General features: G+C 43.6%; 1 protein-coding gene across 4 annotated transcripts in view; it reads left to right on the top strand.

The window, feature by feature from the left end:
• The first annotated feature begins 364 nt into the window (after positions 1-364).
• Positions 365-17,874, top strand: part of LOC105834023 (ras-related protein Rab-37) — an 85,369-nt gene continuing 67,859 nt past the window's right edge. Inside the window, exons 1-3 of one of the 4 annotated variants that reach the window (XM_036286394.1) lie at positions 365-468; positions 10,701-10,809; positions 13,116-13,382. In XM_036286394.1, the coding sequence (XP_036142287.1) occupies positions 10,741-10,809; positions 13,116-13,382 (336 nt within the window). In that variant the 5' untranslated portion in view covers positions 365-468; positions 10,701-10,740. Of the gene's footprint in view, positions 469-4,769; positions 5,731-5,757; positions 6,041-10,700; positions 10,810-13,115; positions 13,383-17,874 lie in introns of those variants that run through there. The other 3 variants (XM_036286396.1, XM_012676210.3, XM_012676212.3) reach the window with 3 other exon arrangements.

Below are 17,874 nucleotides of genomic sequence, written 5' to 3'. Positions count from 1 at the left end.
TTATTTACGATGAAAAATTGGGCCTGTCGATCGCTATGTAACATCAATTTTAATCCCTGTTTCCAGATATCGACATCTAGTACAGCCCTCTCCCACCCGTCCTCGCTCCTTTCCTCTTTGTCCCTACTGCGCGCGTATATGTATGCGCGCGTATCCGTGTTGGCGCATGCACTCTGTGCGGTTTACAGTTGGTAACGAGGAGGTAACTCGCCACGATGATGGGACAGTTGGAACGGCCCCGCGCGCTCTCTCGCCCGTCGCGACGGTGTAATTTTCTCTCCCGGCTGTTTCTCTCCGCCGCGCTGTTTCGCGCGACGCCTAGCCCGCGTTATGCTCGCCTGATACCATGGGCAGCCGGACGCAGACGTGCAAGATGGCACGCCCAGCTGTCGCCACGCAGACGCCGTCGACGCTGGCAGCCGCCACGGCAACAGGATCGCATATACCGGGCCATGGTGTCCCGTCGTGGTGTGTACTTTTGCGATCACACACGGCCTTGCTATCGCGAGTGACGCCGCTAGCGCTGGCATGGCCAGCTAATAATAGTGATAATGCCGCCGCGCGCGCACTCGCGCGCAGCGCCGGGCGATACCGCGCCTCCGTGGAGAGGCACTCTGCGGCCTCGCGACGACGACGGTGTGCGTCGAAAAATCGATTTTTCGCGCGACACCGCGATCGTCCAGCGATTCCAGTTTAATCGATCCGAAGTCCAGTTTCTCGACTATCGGAAATTGCCGAGTTCTAGAAAAATGATTATGTTGGGGGAAAAGAGTATTAACACGTAAAGAACCGAGGTAGCCCGCGAGGTTTTTCTTTCACATGAAGCAACCAAGAAATATTTGCTGGCCGTAAGAATTGATTATGCCTGTGTCAAAGATGTAATTTCAATACTAGAATTATTGACGATTAATTTTTACTATTTTAATATATTATTTGCATATTCTTTTTTGAAAAGAAAGAGAAAAAATAGATTAATTAATTAATATTGTCATAGGAATCGTAAAAAATATGCACCGAAAAATGCACTGTCATAATTAAAAAGAATTGCCTACAGTTATTGTGACTATCTTGGTAATTTTATTGTTCAAAAAATCATAGTGCGTCTCTTTGGTCTCTTTATATTATAGTGGTATTTATGAAACATGCAGAAAATTTGTTAAGTCCTGTTACAAATATGCATCTGACAATTGGAGAAGCAATTCAGATTGTCATTGATTTCGATCATTAATGTTGCGGTGTGTACTACAGATTTTCATGGCGTTACGTGAAACTTTAAAGCCCGACGTGATTATGTGTTAATTAATAAATGATAAGAATTATTGGGCTAGACATTTCTTTATTCTTTTTCAATGTGCGGTATGTTTTCTAAATATTTCTCGAGATTATTAATTACTGTACATTTATTCTTACATTTTATATATTCTTTTGTCCAGGTTATATCTGATATCATAAACATTATTTCTTTATTTGATCTTATAACGGATATTTATAAACATATATACAACGTTCACGAAGTTTTTTAGTCATTCTCAATGACTTATATTAACTAATTGAATTCAGTTCAGTTTTATTTATATCATATACATCATTTATATCATATACATATATATCATATACAGTAGGTGAGTAAAATGAATGTGACACACTTGACATTATTTAAATTCCAAAATTAATATTTATCTGTTGGACGTTGCGGAAATAGGAAAGGAACTTGCTTTCGAATAAGGAAAGTGGTGCAGAAAAAAATATACAGTCGTATTAAAAGAAAAGTATTTTGTTCGCCAACTATGAAGCCAGAACTCCTCTTCGAGAGACTCTAGTCTCTATCTATAGAGTTTCGGCTGAATCGTTAAATCTATCGTCCAACTTGTCTCCGCAAGTCCGCACTTATGCTAATTGGAAAGCTTCCATCGCGAGCTTGCCTCTGTCCTTCTTTGGTGCATTCGACCGTTCGATTTTTCCTTTGTTCGCGGTCCTCCTCGATTCCCCCTTTCAGTGCAAAACGCCACTTCTCCGCAGACCTCGATGTCGCATCGCGTCGCCGCCGTGCAATTTACATCTCTGTGGCATGCATATTTTCGCGATATGTAAATCGTTTCTTCCCGTTGTTGCCGTTGCAACAGCGGCGTTGTTCCACGCTTCGGCGGGTTTGCATAATTGAGATGACGGACGGACGAATCTTCGGCTTTCGCGTGTCGACGCGTCTCGTTTTTTCTATCGCGATCGAGACTCGAAAGACGCGCGAGATAAATAAGAAAGGAGAGCGACGATGAAAATTTAATAGGTGCAGGGAGAGACTGCGAATAAAATTTCGCCATCATTAGATATATACAGAGGGAAAGAGAGACGGTGCTGCGCTTTCGTTAATTTCCACGATATTTGTGATGCGACATTAACCGTATGAGTGTCCGTTCGAGCAGGATGCTGTGTTCATATTTTATATCGAAAAACCCTGTCGAGTCGCGACGTGGAATTGACGGTACACAAGCGTATCGAAAATCCGTCAAAAAGATTGTGAATACGTCTTGCGAGCAGATGGCTGATAATTTGCGGATCACAATTTTTCGACTGTATCGATGGAATATGTATGCACATTTATTTTAACTTTAGTACACGTATTATCAAGCTGCCTGTTTGCGAGAGGATATTCATTCGAATAGCAATTCCGACAGTTTTATAAATAGATACGTGATTGCGCAAAACTGCGTAATGATGATTATGAGGGTACTCGCAATTCAATATATGTATCTTGATTTTGAGATCACAAATTTTCCATTTCTTCGTATTTATTTCCTCCGTAGTATTGCGGGATAAAAAAGCTAAGCGATCGCGCGTGTGCACGTTCCGACGCGATGTTAGATCGTCGACGTACACCGAGATGTCTTCATCGCGGCGACCGGCGGCATCCCGCCTGCCTGCTCATAGTATTTGCATCATGCAATCGCCGCGCAGCTGCGCGTCTGCATAATGTATCTGCCGAGTTGCGTAATAAAGCAGCGAAATTGCGAGAACGAAGAATGCCGTGTCGAACGGCGATTGGGAGGAACGACCGAAAATGGCGGTCGTGTGCCGTCGTTGAATTCTAGAAACTATGAGGGCTCGGCCCTCGTTCCTGCCACGCCGATTGGCCGATTCGTCCTTGGTTCTCGCAGGGGGTCGAAGGCATTTCCTGCCGTGCCGGAGAAGCGTCGCCATCCTGTGGTGAGCGTCGAAAGCACGGAAGGCCCCACGCAAGCGAATTATTCATCAAACCCACCCTCCGCGCCTGACTCTTCATCCTCCTCCTCGAACTACCCCTATTTCGGGGCTGAGGGGTTGGTAATTTCTGGCAAGAGCGCGATTTTATCGGCCGCGAATACGCAAGGGTTGACTTGCGAAAAAGCTCACGGGGGATGACCGATGGCACTGCTTGTTCCTCGAAGAGAGAAACCTTTACAATTTAAAAATAAAATGATAAACTTGTAAAAGTCAACATTCGTTTGTGTTGCGGGCTTTCTGTCTTGCTTAAATAAAAGGCTTGAAAACCATTTTGTCTGAATTCTATATGTATTCGAAATTTTTTTTTTTATTATCTTTAATATCGCAAAACGATAATGTAAAATTCACTATTTTTGCAATAAAAATTTAGAAATAATGAAAATTTATTTTTATATTGGCAATATCGTTTGCAATGTTATATGATTTAACCGCATTCGTAACTTATTCGATAATGAGACTTTCAAAGATCTTTCGCAAATTCTGTTAAGATTTTAAAAATTCCTGAAATGATAATAAATTCTTCCAAATATCTTTGGGAGACTATAAGATAGTTGTTTAACATTTTTCTCTTAAATAGGTATGAAAAACTATAGGCTGTATAATTATTCTCGTCAGTGGCCATACATAATTCATGTTGAAGTGCTATTGAATTAACGCGAGATGTTCACAGTGTTTGTAAGCTCAGTCTATGTAAAAACAATGTGATTTCAAGGCACTTTCTCTCTTAAAAAAAAAAACAAGAATAACATTACTGCAAATAACAATGCATTCGAAAGAATCTAAGTACTTTCTCATCCTTTAAAAGAGAAATTAATCTTTATTTAGTAAATGTTAAAAGAATGGGATTAAAATTACGAAATTTTCTTGCAGAAAATCTATCTTTATTAAACTTTAAGGAATTGTTTTGCGAGGTTGTTTATTTTAGTTGGTTTTTTTAAATTATATTTTATTTATAAATGCCATTGGGTTATATCAATTGTGTTATATCGTGCTATATATGTAGAGAAGTTTAACTAACTTAATTTAAATAGACAGAAATGAAAAATAAAGATTCGCAGAAGATAATAATCTATATATAATAAGTTTTATTGCACAAGAATAAGAGCTAACATAAGTGAATTTAGTTTTTTTTATTTCTTCACACAATATTATAATTTAAGTAGGAAGAAAAAAAACGCCTGAAAGAAAATATTTCAGTTCACTCGTTATTTCCAATTTGATCTCCACACTGAAATTTCTCACGTTTATTCTAATTAATCGACATAATTAAATGCAAAATATATGCAGTTTATATATATATATATATATATATATATATATATATATATATATATATATGTTATTGTACTAAATATATACAATGCTATTAGGAGTATCATGATTTTAAGGAATTATTAAAGAAGTATTTATAAAGCTCATTAAAGACTCTTTAAGAGTTTATTAGAAGCTATTTAAAGATAATTTTTTGCTTTTTCTCCTAAATATTAATGATTAAGAAAGTGATTATATATTACAAAAAATAAAAAATTCTGAAATTTTATTGATACATGTATGCCTGTAAAACATTCAATCTTGCAAGTTTGATCCGATAATAATCAGGACCCGACTTATAATTTGGGATCGTCACGGTTTTGGATCGCGCAGAATGCTGCCACCATACAATTATGCCATATTGAACTACGCGTCCGACCACGTGCGCGCACACATCCGATGACGCAACATGTATGCAATGACGTAACGGCGGACGCGCGCGAGCGCGCGCGCGAGAAAGAGAGAAAGAGAGCGAAGGAACGTGTGCGACATCGAGTCCAAGTAACGACGAGTATAACGACAACAACGACGGCACGACGAACGCCGCGGGCTGCGCTTGCGTGCGCCCTCGTTCTCTCCTTTCATGCACACACGCCCACACGGACGCACTTGGGGTCGCGCCCGCGCGCGCGTCCGTCGTCTTTCACGCTCCTCGCCACCCTTGCACCGTCTCCGGGATACCGTCTCCCGTCTCGCGGAAGCGCCCCGTCCTCGTATCGCCCTCGCGTGTGCACACACAATCGTCGCACTCCACCTCGTTGTTCCATTGCGCTGTCGATCGTCGGGGACAGCTGCGCGACGACCGTGACTGTCCGTGAAGTGTGCGTTGTTCAGCCCTTGTGTGTTGTCACGTGACGACGACGACGGCGACGGCGACGGCAACGAACGGAAGACACCTAAACTCTCCCGAAGTCTCGAAGGGGTAGAGGAGAACCTTCTCCTTGTCCTCGCGAACCACCGCGCACTGTGTTCAAGCTCACCGTCGACTTTTCGGGGACGGGACTTTTATTCGGCCGAGGGCAGCGTCGGGACGGCGTAAATACGCGGCGAGATCGATAAGGGAACACGGAGGGAGCGCGGGAGGCTCTCCCGCCCGTGCGTTTCGCCCGTGCCCGCCGTTCATGGGGAAAAGTGGGTCGACCTACCGCACGTTGATGGAAGGTGAGTGTCTCCCGTCCCTCTCTCTCTCTCTCTCTCTCTCCTTACGTCACCGCGCCGCGTTATCGGCCCGGTGCGGATAGTCGCGTTATTATCGCGCGGCGGGGAAAACGGCTGCGGCGCCGCGTACGGCGTGGCAACGAAGGTAGCGGGCGCGAGCGTGGGCTTAAACTCCGAGGTGAGAGAGGAGAGAGACTCTCCGCTCCCGTACAGGTGTGTGCCAACGTGTGCGCTTTTCGATTGGGGAGGTGCGTGCGCGTCACCGCGGCGAATTCCGAGCAGCGCGCGCCAGTAGGGGCGCGATTCACTCGAGGTAGGGTCAATTAAACGTAATAATTACGGAGTAATCGAGGCGCGCGATGACGTTAAGAGAAGCTCGCGATAAGCAGCTGTCACTCCTTCGAGAGATTCTCCTCCGGATGTCGCGAACGGTCATCATTCCCCCAGCCTCATCATCGAGTGACGCGTCGTCGCGCGTCGTAAACGAGAGTGTTGATCCCCGTGATCGATTTCGGTTAGGCGTGTAAGAATCTGCGCGCGGCTGATGGTATCCGATAGCGTTTACTTCCAGGGGTAATTTCCTGACGGAAATATCCCAGGCGGAGATGCGTGTCGCGCGATAGCGCGAGCTTAAGTCCAGGCGAGATTTAATCTTCGCCTCGTAATGTTTGCCTCGTAATGTTGTATCGTGCGCGCGCGCACGTCTGTACTGGAAATAGTAGACGTATGTGAATGTTAATACGCAGCCTTGGACGTATCCACCGTCGACGGAACGGCACGCACATAGGGACGGGCATAGGCTTTCGTAATGGCATTTAATCAATATCGAAGCGTTGTTTCAAAGTCACCGCCAGTGCCCCCGCACACGTCCATGCGCATCACCCCGCGGCAACGAAGGAAATAACGAAGGCCGAGCAACTTCAGTTTACAATATTTAATATAACCTCGTATCGTGAGGTTTAATATTCCATAGTCGAAAGTTATGTATTTGAACATCAATTGTGATTTATTATTATCTCGTTCTAGTACTTTTAATCGAACGTCCAGTCAAGCTGCTCGAATCGTTATATTTTGTCGTCCGTACAAGAAATAGCACAAAAAAAAGAGCATCGAAATGGTGAAAGTACACACACAGTTACATTTGATAAATGCGGTCGTTTCCGACAATGCGCATGTGCGGCGAAAAGTGTAACAAGTAGTCGAGCATTCATAACTCCAGCTCAGGCGTTTGACCGAGTTTCCGCTCGTTACAACGTAATTTCATTTCTTTCGTTTGAATTTAAAATAAATAAACATTTACCGGTACACTAAATTAATACAATAATTAATTAGAGGAAGTAAATACATTAATCAATTAAATGTAAAATGAATGCATTAATGTAGCTCTCTCTCTCTCTCTTTCTCTCTATTGCTCTCTCCGATGCTTCAACAGCCTGTTTTAGATGCAAGCAACTGTACAAAAATAATGCTCATGATGATTGCAATCGTGACGATTACAATTGCTTCCTCGTTGCGCCGTCGATCGCGGTTCGATAGACGCGATCGGAAATCTCTCCGCCGGCCGATAACTCGACCGCGTAAAAAACTTCTACCGCGTGCGCAGATGATAGAGAAATGTGAAATAATTTATTACGCCGGTAGAGGTCTGCGATTACAAGCCGCGACGATCCACGGTCGCGTCGCGCGGATGCAGATTAGAAAGCGTCGATCGCGGGTGCGGTGCGCGCGAGGTCGTCGACGTGACTTGGAAATGACGACAACAATAGGAGGACACTCGATACGATCTCCCGTTCCCAGAGATGTTACACGCCGTCGTTAATTTCATATCTGATCGCGATACGACATAATGCACGACGCACGCGTGGCGGCGGGATAAATCATACACTTGGATAAATCGATATCCGTAACGCCGTGACTTCGATCGGAGAGAAGGAGGAATAAGTGATCTTCGTGCGCCCGAGATATATTTGAACAAGGCGGTCGTCCGTGTAATCATTTAACGCGGCGATCGATGAACTGGTCTAGTAATTTGCGTCGCGCGACAATTTCGCGGTGCTCGTAAACATAATGAAAGCGCGACGCGCGCGGACTCGTAAAACAAGCAGGAGGGCGGCAATATGTAGGTTGGGACTATGGCGAAGCCGTGGCTAAATATAGAGAGAGCGCTTTTACGGTGCGCGCGGTCGTGCCGGATCGCGAGGATCCGAACGATCCGACGGACCCCGATGGCCTTTACTCGATCGGAGGCTTCGCTCTCATTAAGGCCAGCGCGAGCGTCGTGCAATCAAATTCCCGATGTGATTTCGCAGCGCGAGATACGGGATCACCGCGCCGCGCCGGTGCGATTCCGCGAAGCCGAGGTGCATGGTCCCCTGGTATTCGCGCGTAGTCGTCCCCGCCAACGTGGGGGGGATTAAAGGAATACGAGATCTGCTGGAAATCAGCTTTATCAAATGTTGCAAAAATGTCGACGAACTTAATTAAATTGAAAACTGTTTGTGTAAGAATTTAATAAGGAAATTCGGAAACTTTAGGAAGCTATCTATTTTTCTTTTTATGGATTTGAGATTCTTCGATTATGTTTGTAAAGGATTATAGTGTATTACGAATTCTGAATATATTTCTGAAACTTTTTTGAATTAATAAAATTCGGAAACTTTAGGAAGTTTTCTATTTTTTTTTAATTGATTTATGATAAATATCTTCGATTATGTTTGTAAAGGATTATAATATATTATAAATTCTGAATATATTTCTGAAACTTTTTTGAATTAATAATAGGAATTTAACGATTCGACCGTCAAATGTTTTAAACATAAAATTAAGATTACCCATTTCGGTCTGCAGCGGCTTTTGATGCTGTGAATATAATTTTTCTATTAATTTAATATTCTCAGCTCATATAAACCGATCATTTTATCAGTCTTGAAATACAGTTATTAGCTAGATACCGATGCTCAGAAGCATCTTTAAGATACCTTTCACGAAAAAATTATTAATTTATTGTGATATTACCTCAGTCATCTTTCTTGAATCATCTATCAATGTATTGATTCTTTTGCGTGAACTTTGATAAAGTAATCTTGTAGAACATGAGGTGGATGATAAAAATGTTGCGAACCAACTTACTAAAATAAAAAAAAAAGCATTCGATTTTTTCTAATTGATTGCCACGTATTGATTGAGCAGCGGACAACGTTTAATCAACGATCCAATTAACTCCATTTTGCGCGAATGTCTTTACAAATTGTCGATAACTTTATCGATTAATAGTAATATCCTTTGTTCCTCAAGCGTGCTGATTCTAGAAATGTTTCTGACCGTGAGTACGTTTCGCTCGACTGGCCATGAAAATCGGAGAGGAAACCAGGAGACCGAGAAAGCGTACCGAGCATCGACTTCAAGGATAAATAATTTCCCTAGAAAATCAACGAAGCATCCTAATAGAAAAGCCGTTTTTTGCTCCGATCTTAGTTGTTCCGCGTTTATCGGAGTCGATTTCTGTTATCTTATCATTCGTGACATATTGCTTAATTTCAAGTTGATCTCGATAAAGAGCTGTGTGGTTTGAGAAGAATTATATCTTATTCGAAAAGGTGGATTTGAAAAGAAAATTTATTTAAAAAGATCGGTTACGTGTTTAGTCGTTTTCGAAATGTTATAATTTACGAATTTACAATTATGTTCGTAATTACTGCTAGATATCGCGGCAGTAATATACCGATTGGCTCCGGCGAAAGAAAAATATCGCCCTTTGTCTATCTTTTTTCGGTCGGACGGTCGCCAAAAGATCGGCCGGTGAGATAAGCGAATCGCCTGTGCTTCCCGATCCGCAACGGATGATCGGCCGGCGAGAAGTGCGTGAAAGGTAACGTAGGCGGGTGGAACTTATTGCGGTGGGTGGGTCACGTCGAGAGATATAGAGAGAGCGTGTGACAGAGATGAACGGCGCGCCGGTGTTCTCTCTGATCGTGCGCGTGACAGAGAGGACGAAGAGCGAGAGCGAGAGGGAAACGATGCACAGGGAGACAAACGATGAAACGGAGCGGAAAGATGCTGCGGCTGGGGGAGCGAGCGAGAAGTACCGAAAGAGCGGTCCTGTTGTCGGCTGTGTGATGAACGACACTCGAATGTGGTTAGGCAAAGTGTGTGCACCTGAGAGAGATAGAACGTCACGCGGGACGTTTTATGTGCGGCGCGTATGAATGTATGTATGTACGTACGTGTGCGTGCATGTGTGCGTGAGGATGATGCGTGCGTGATTGCATGTGAAAACGACGTGATGGTTGGGGAGAGAAGGACGATGAGAAAGCGCACGTGTTGAGGAAGGGAGAGAGCGAGATGGAGAGCAGGAGGACGGGCGAAGGAAGCGTAGAACGCGTTAGGCTGTAAAATGTACTGATGATGGGGGAGAGAGAGAGAGAGAGAGAGAGAGAGGGGAAAGAGAGACGCAGGCACGATGATGGAGTGTCGATAGACAGAGAGATAGAGAGATGATCCCACGAACGCTCGTTGTGCGTGACTGTGAGTCGAAGGAGGGTTGAAATTGAATGGATGGAGAACCACTCGTCTAATTCAGGCGGGGTGAAGAACTTTATACGGTTCCTCGATTTTCCTCGATCAGGACCGGAATTGACGTGATGACTCCATCGCGGTATATGTCTCTAGTTGAAACTTTCGATCTCGATAGCGTGGAACTTGGAATGAATTTATGCTGTAAATAAAATCGGTCGTCTGGAAGTGATAACGGCATTATATTGTGTAAACTTCCCGTGGAAAAGAGGATTAGGGATTGAGAAAGAAAATTCGATCTCTTTTTAACATATTACGATGAGATTGTTGAAGTATTTATTGCCAGTAATGACGACGAAACTGTGTATAATTTTATTTTCAGTGCCTTCAAAGAACATTTTTTCAAGTTATATAATTTTGTATTAAAATTTCTTACAGTGCTTACATTTTACTGTTCGCAGTTATCCAATGAGAGACGAGACTCGCACTTAGAAGAGCACGATGAGAGGTGGTGCTGGTGATGGTGAGGGTCCATCAGTGGTCACCGTTCCCGCTTCGACGTCCCTTAATGTAAGTACATTTTTGTACCATAACTCGATGATTTAAGTGCTTTGAAAGTTACAAAGAATTTTATTGAAAATTCGTTATTTTTGTCATTTTATTTGGATTTTTTTTATTACGTAAGAATTATAAAGATTTATTTTAATATGCTTTTTTTTCTTAATTATTTTTTACCATATTAAAAAGCATTTTTTAATGAAATTTTATTTGACCCATTCCGTGAGTAACTGAGTTTATTCTCGGGAGAATCGATCGACCACGCGAGGTGTCGTGGTATCGCGACTCGGTGCTTTCGCAACCCAATTATCGCTGCCGACTTTATCACTGGTATATGGGCAACCGTCAGTTGAGTAATGAGCGTGGAGAACCGGTGCAACAAGTATCCCAAGAGTCCGGTAGTCGTACACAGGTCACCATCGATCCTGTTCGATTAAGCGTCTGGCTCGATCAATAGTGCATTTCTAAAACTATAATTTCCATCTCCCTTTTTTTTTTTGTTTCATCGATTCTTACTTTTTATACACACCGAGGCAAACCGTTTTGTATCTCGGCCATCTATTAACGGAATTTGCTTTTCTAAAAATTGTGTGAAATACATTTAAGCGCTCACAAACGCGTCCGTTCTGATACTGATTGACAATAAGTAGATGTTTATAAGTATATACGTTTTATATGTTTAGTTTATTATTAGTTAGTTTTATTATGTACACGACGAAAGCACGTCTGTTTGACGTTAATGATTGAACTGATTTCGCGTAATCAAGATCACCCGCCACGTTCTCAGGGGTGGGATTAATGCGGGGCGGTCTATGGGGTGAAGCGAAATGCAGGGCAACTAGTTCGAAAGGGAAGTGACTCCGGGGACAATGCGCGTCTTCATTACCATGGCACCTCATATTATTTTATCATACTGTTGCGCCGTAGGGTGTAAATACCTAGGGTGTAAATTAATTCAAATTACAAGATCAGTATACAGCTCTACAAAGCCGATATCGAAGAATGAGAGGAAAAAGAAGGGAGGATATTTGATACATATGTAATATATGTACAAATGATTATGATATATAAATGTTTATATAACGTATGGAATAGAGCGCAAAATAAAATAGCGAAAATGTATTTTTATATAAAATATTTTCCCACACACAAAGTATAGTTTCGAAATATTGAATTCGTTATGAACGCTAATAATCTAGATACGAAAACTGGTGTAATGGCAATAAAGTGGCAATAATCGGCCGCCACGCTATTTGTACGTGCTATCGATAAGGGCCATTAAGTCGGGCGACGTGAAGAATCGAAGTAGTCAGACGTTACTAAAAGTAACCTTCATGGAGTGTACCCCGCTAAAATATTCAGCGGGGAGCTGGCTACCCGGGAGATTATATCGGACCTCTTCGGCGCCTCTTCACGGGAAACAGTACCATAAATCATGTATGCCAGTCGCTTTCCGCCATGTAAATTTATCGATTCCATGCGAGCCTTTCAATTTCAGGAGACGACGCCGTCGACGTCATGGCGTCGTTTACGCGTGACGAATTTCTCTCTCTCTCTCTCTCGTGCTTTACGACGCTTTGATTACGTCAAACGCTTCTATGAGCTTAACAGCCCTCATAACAATTTTCCTCTGTGATTGAGTCCGCGCGACGTTACGCGCGAGTCAACTGCCGCGTACTCGCGACTCCATAAAGGTTCCAGGTACCTGTGCCATTTTACGATCGCGCACGTAGTGTTGTTCTAAGCCGCTATATATCGGGACCGTCCGGGACTAGTTACTAATTGGCTTTAAGTACTACGTAAGGCCGTGACGTTGCGGCACGTTCCTCGGAGATGGAGATGTCGGTCGACCGAAGGACAGTTATTTCAGCATTCGCTGCGCCGGCAATGGCATTTACGGAGAGCATCCGCCGAACTGGTTTTCTCCGGTAGGCTTTCGATAATGCGACAAGCGGCACTCGTTTTGCGGAAAGTTACTGCGGGTAGAAATACCGCGGGCGATTTCTTCGCGACCGATGCGACACTTGAGGACGATCAAAGGATTTATGATTGTACAATAAAAATATGAGCTGAATTCTTTTTTTTTTTTTTCGATTGGAGAATTGTATACTACGATTAGAAGTTTGTGGGGCTAAACGTTGGTCTTATTCCTTGAAGTCATTAATCTACTAATTAATCAATTTAGACAATAATATTTTTTTTCATCTAAACTAAAAAGTACATTTTTTACAAATAATTTTAAAATTATGTCTACGTTGATGACAGGGAACACCTTCCGAGATATTCAAAGGCGTTTTTGTGCTAATTATGTTTCACAGCTTATAACCGAGGACAGTATGAGCGACGACGTATTCGAAATGGACGACGATCGCTCTTCCACCGTTGTTTCTGGAGGCCTCACACCCGCAACCATAGAGCGACCCCTCGAGAAGACACCCTCACCAACCGGATATCGCGATTATAAGCCACCTGCCGAGGTGCTCGGTAACAACTACAGCACGACTTTCAAGACAACGAGCGACTTCGACAGCGTAAAAAGCGCCTTAAAGAGGGACCAGCAGAGAGAAGATAATTTCGCGCACAAGGTACTTTATTTAACATGATTCCTCACAGAAATGTGGCGTAATGTTTTGTGCATTATAAATCCAAAAGGTTTCATTTATAATTAAAGGTTTCATAAATACACATTAAGAAATAAGTTTTCTTGCACAGAAAAAAGGGTCTTGTTGAATTAATTGGAAACCTGGTAGGTTCAACCAAAGTCTAGACTCCCTTTTTTTTCAGTGTATAAAGTAATTTTTTTCCGTGATAAAATAAATCATATATCTCAAGGTGAAAATGCGCAATTCGGCAGCAAAACGACTCGCCGTCGTCGATCGGTAGATCACCACGCTTCCGAGATGCAATGGGATTAACCTTGCCTTCCGTGCCAAGGACAAGCCGGCCTCCTCTCCCTCGGCAAACCCGGTGGAATAATGATCGGGAATGCCAGAGGTGGTAGCCGTGGTACGGCCTCCGAGACGATTCCCTCGTCCTTCATCTCGCATCTTCGTTCTTTCCACCACCTCCGAGATCTCTTCCTCCGTCCTTCTCCATCTCGCCTCGTCACTTTTCGTCCTTCTCCTTCGCCTTGTTCGCGAGCGTGCGAGCGTTCGCGTCACGAGCTTCCAACTCGTCGTAAGATTCCTCTGTCTTCGCCGCCTTCTTATCTGCTCCTTCGTCGTCTTCATTCGCATCCGGTGGAACGCGATTGTGGATAAATTTACGCGCGTTAGATAACACACCCGTGGCGTTCCAAGCATCGTCTTGGTTATGACCGACAGAATTATCTCCTTGAATTGCGTTAGCATTTCTGTATTCGTTCTTACTTTTTCCTCAAAAGCCACAGCGCTCTCGGATATGTACTTACGTACATCTTTCGCTTTGTAATTTTGATATCATGAATAAGGAATGCAAGTAGCTGAATATAGTAGCGCGATAATAAGAGAATATACAACTATTATCAATACATAACGTGGTGAAGGAGAAAGCAAAAACGTTATACATTTGTAACCCAACTTTGGGTTATTCTAGAATTATTATTAAGGATAAATCAAAATGCCTAATATTTTTATGACACAGTCTTCGAATTTGGATTCGTCCCTGACAATCCTTATTAATAATTGATAATTTTATATGCGTTACGTGCGACGAATATATTCGCGACAGACGAGCACCAAGTCGCCAAGAACCATCCGAGCTAAATTCTCGATCGGTTTCAGCTCGGATCAACCGGGAGTGATAACGTTTCGCGAGAGACAGGCGCTAAATATAGGACGCGATCGGGCACACGTCCTCCCGGTTGCACTTTTCCGCGCGTGACATTTAACTTTATGTTATGAACCGTACGCGCGACAACTCACCGCGCAATAAAGTAGAAACCCAGAAGTCATCGAGCATTTTTTTTTGCCGGTCGCCCCGCTGCAATTAAGGAGATGGTTTTTCTCTCTCTCTCGTGACTACTCGGCGTGCGGGACGGGAAGGAAGCGTGCGGAAAGGGGGGTCCAGAAAGAGAGAGAGAGGGATAGAGGGGCGGCGGGCTTGAATAAGCTACTACACGGGGGGACCAAGTAAAACCGGTAGGGGGTCTACCATCTCTCGAGCCGGTTCTTGCCTTGCACTTTCTTCGGCCGTCCGGGCACCTCGTCAGTACTCACTTCGTACCGCCTATAAAGGATAATTGAAGACCCCAGCGCAGCAACCAGCTTGATTTTTGCAGATTCTTCCGCGGGAAGGGGAAGATAAATATCGAATTAAGGGGAGAGAGGAGAGAAGCCGGCGTAGTCTTTCCCCTCTTTTTCTCCCACCCACGTGCGTTTACATCGGTGTTCCTGGCGTTCAACGGCCTCGATTAAGTATGTACGTTCGTCTTCGATCTTTTTCGCACGTCCTGATAAAATCCGGCGGAGGCTTTAGTGAAAAATCTCACGCACGCGTGTGTATTATTCGGTGTTTTCCACGACGAGCGAAAATGCGGTGGATCCGACGAGGTCGGGATTAATTTTCCGAGGCGTGCGTATTTCTCTTCCCCCCCTCTCTCTCTCTTTCTCTCTCTCTCTCTCTCTCTCTCTTTTTTCACGATGCGGCACACACGCGCTTGGTCGAAACTCGGCTAGACAACAACGCACCGCACACTGACCTCAACGGCGGTCGTGCATCTGGCGGGCTCGCGCAGTCGCATACCAATTGAGTTAGCGGCCGTGTGGTAATGCAGAAAGACGGCGGGAGGACGAAGCGGCGAGACCAACGGCATGTACACACATAGAGAGACACGGTGGCATTCCGTTTGTGGGGTGAGCTACTACTACGCCAGAGCCGATTTCCGGCTTTACCCTCGGGCTCGCGTATCGACGGCGTGCAATGAGGAGTAACCGTTAAAACCATAATCCTTTCGATCGAGAGACCTAGCCGCGCCGAAAGTAGAATCGCAAGAGCCGTGAATTTTACTCCGATTCCGGGACACGGGATCAAAAATTTTGTCTTAAGACGATGCAAAATCTTTCAGTTGGTCTCGAGCAAAAAAAAAAGACTCTCAAAGGAATTTTACAACTTTATTTTTCTTTCGTCGTGAACGAAGCGGACAATGATGAGCGAAAGCGAGGAGGACGAAGCTGTTGCTGGGCCGAGGAGCGACCGCATCCACCGCGAGAAATCGCGAAACGTCCTTCGCGGTTTTCTCCACGGTCGCCCCGAGGGAGATGCGCGATCTTTTCGCGTACGGGACCACGTTTGCTCGTTAGATCTCGTGTCGGTCGTGACGCAGCCGCTGCGAACCGTCCCCGGAAACGGCGCGACGGATTCCTCGATAAGAGAGGACTCACGTTTGCAGATACGCAGCCGCGATTATAGTAATTTGCGGACGATAACCTCGACGATAAGACGGAGAGACAATGTAAAGTTCCTGCGGATGACACTTGAACCGCCCTTTGGAATGTTCATCGGAAAATTTCACGTTTCCCCAAGATGTTGATCGATGATACCTCTTGCCTCGGGGAATAATGGATGACTTCTCCGGCTGAAGATCGCAGCACACGAGAAGCGGCGGTGGGACTTAAACTAGCAAGTGCATCGATCGAACGGGCTCGTTCTCAAGATCAGCAAATCGGATCGTGGGAAATTGCTTTTGTGTAATGAGTTTTTAGAATCAACCCCATCATGCAGAATTGTCTAATAAATTTGAGGAAAGAAATTGATAATATTAGAGGAATATTATATAAAGTAAATCCCGTAAGGTTTTCAAAATGTCTTTTATGTATCCGAAGTAAGTTGAAACGAGAGAAACGTTATGTATTAAGTAAATTTGCAAGAATAAGCTTTTTCGGAAAACAATAACCTCGTCAATTGTTACCTTCTTCGATTTCTACATTTTTATCGATGAATATCGAAATACTATATAATTTTTAGGTGTATTGATCCGATATCAATCGAGTCAATAATAATATTGATATCGAGTTTGTCAAACCTAATAGTTCGAAAGTTATAAATTATTCGAACTAGAATTTTGCGTGTCAAACGAGAAGCGATAAGTATATTCGCTTCTGCCTTACCATTATAATCACAACGGTTATATTTCGACGACAGATATTTCCTGTTATTTCGAACGGAATGAAATAGTGACGAATTTCCATTTCTCCCTCTCGCCAATTCGTGGCAAATAAATATTTCTTTCGCTTTATGATCTCACCTTGCTCAAAGCGAGAGAACAAATTGGCTCTTTAATAGCGCGCGAATGTTTAACGTAATTCCAAACTTTGTAAATGGACTCCCTTTCTCTCTCTCTCTCTCTCTCTCTTTTTCTCTCTCTCTTTCTGTTTCCTTTAATGGCGCCGAGTTTGTCCCGTTTGCAAGGAACGCGCGCGGCGGTACTCCCGATCGCACGGACTCGAGTTCATTTTGTGCTTGGCTGATTCAATCCCGTTCGGTAATAATCTAACCACCCGCAGCTGTTACATCGGGGAACAGCGAGCCTCTATTAAACAAGCGCTCGACGACCGCGACGGCGCGGCTCGAGTTATTTTTATCGCGCGCGGCGCGTTGTCTACTCGTGAGATTTCTCGACGTCAAAGAAGGAAGAGGAACTTGCGTCGCCGGTATCTAGTACTGTTACGCGCTACGCAATATTTGAAGGGGTAAAGTAAAAAAAAAAAGGAGAAAATGTTCTCTTACCACGGCGATGATACTTGGCGAGACTTGTATCGAAACAGTATGTTGACGTGGTTGCTGCAAGCAGTAACTTTTTTGCCTTCGAAAAAGATCGTAACTTTTTTTTAAAACATTAGCGATATTACTTTCGGTAATAGAGTTTTATTATATTTAAAACGATAACGAGACGATAACCGGATAAGAACAAAAGGAATTTTACGACGTTACGTCGAAAGTAATTTTTATATTAGAGAAGGTATAGGTAAAATCTTGAAATTGTGAAGTAAGATTATGGCAAATTTGTGCGCAACATTTCAGGATAAATGTTTACTCAGTTAGTGTCCTCGTTATCCAAGGAAAATTTTAAAGGTGGTATTAAAAGTTTCATACTTTGAA

This window comes from Monomorium pharaonis, chromosome 4, assembly GCF_013373865.1.
Source record: "Monomorium pharaonis isolate MP-MQ-018 chromosome 4, ASM1337386v2, whole genome shotgun sequence".
Taxonomy (NCBI): domain Eukaryota; kingdom Metazoa; phylum Arthropoda; class Insecta; order Hymenoptera; family Formicidae; genus Monomorium; species Monomorium pharaonis.
This window is presented reverse-complemented; position numbering and strand designations above follow the sequence as displayed.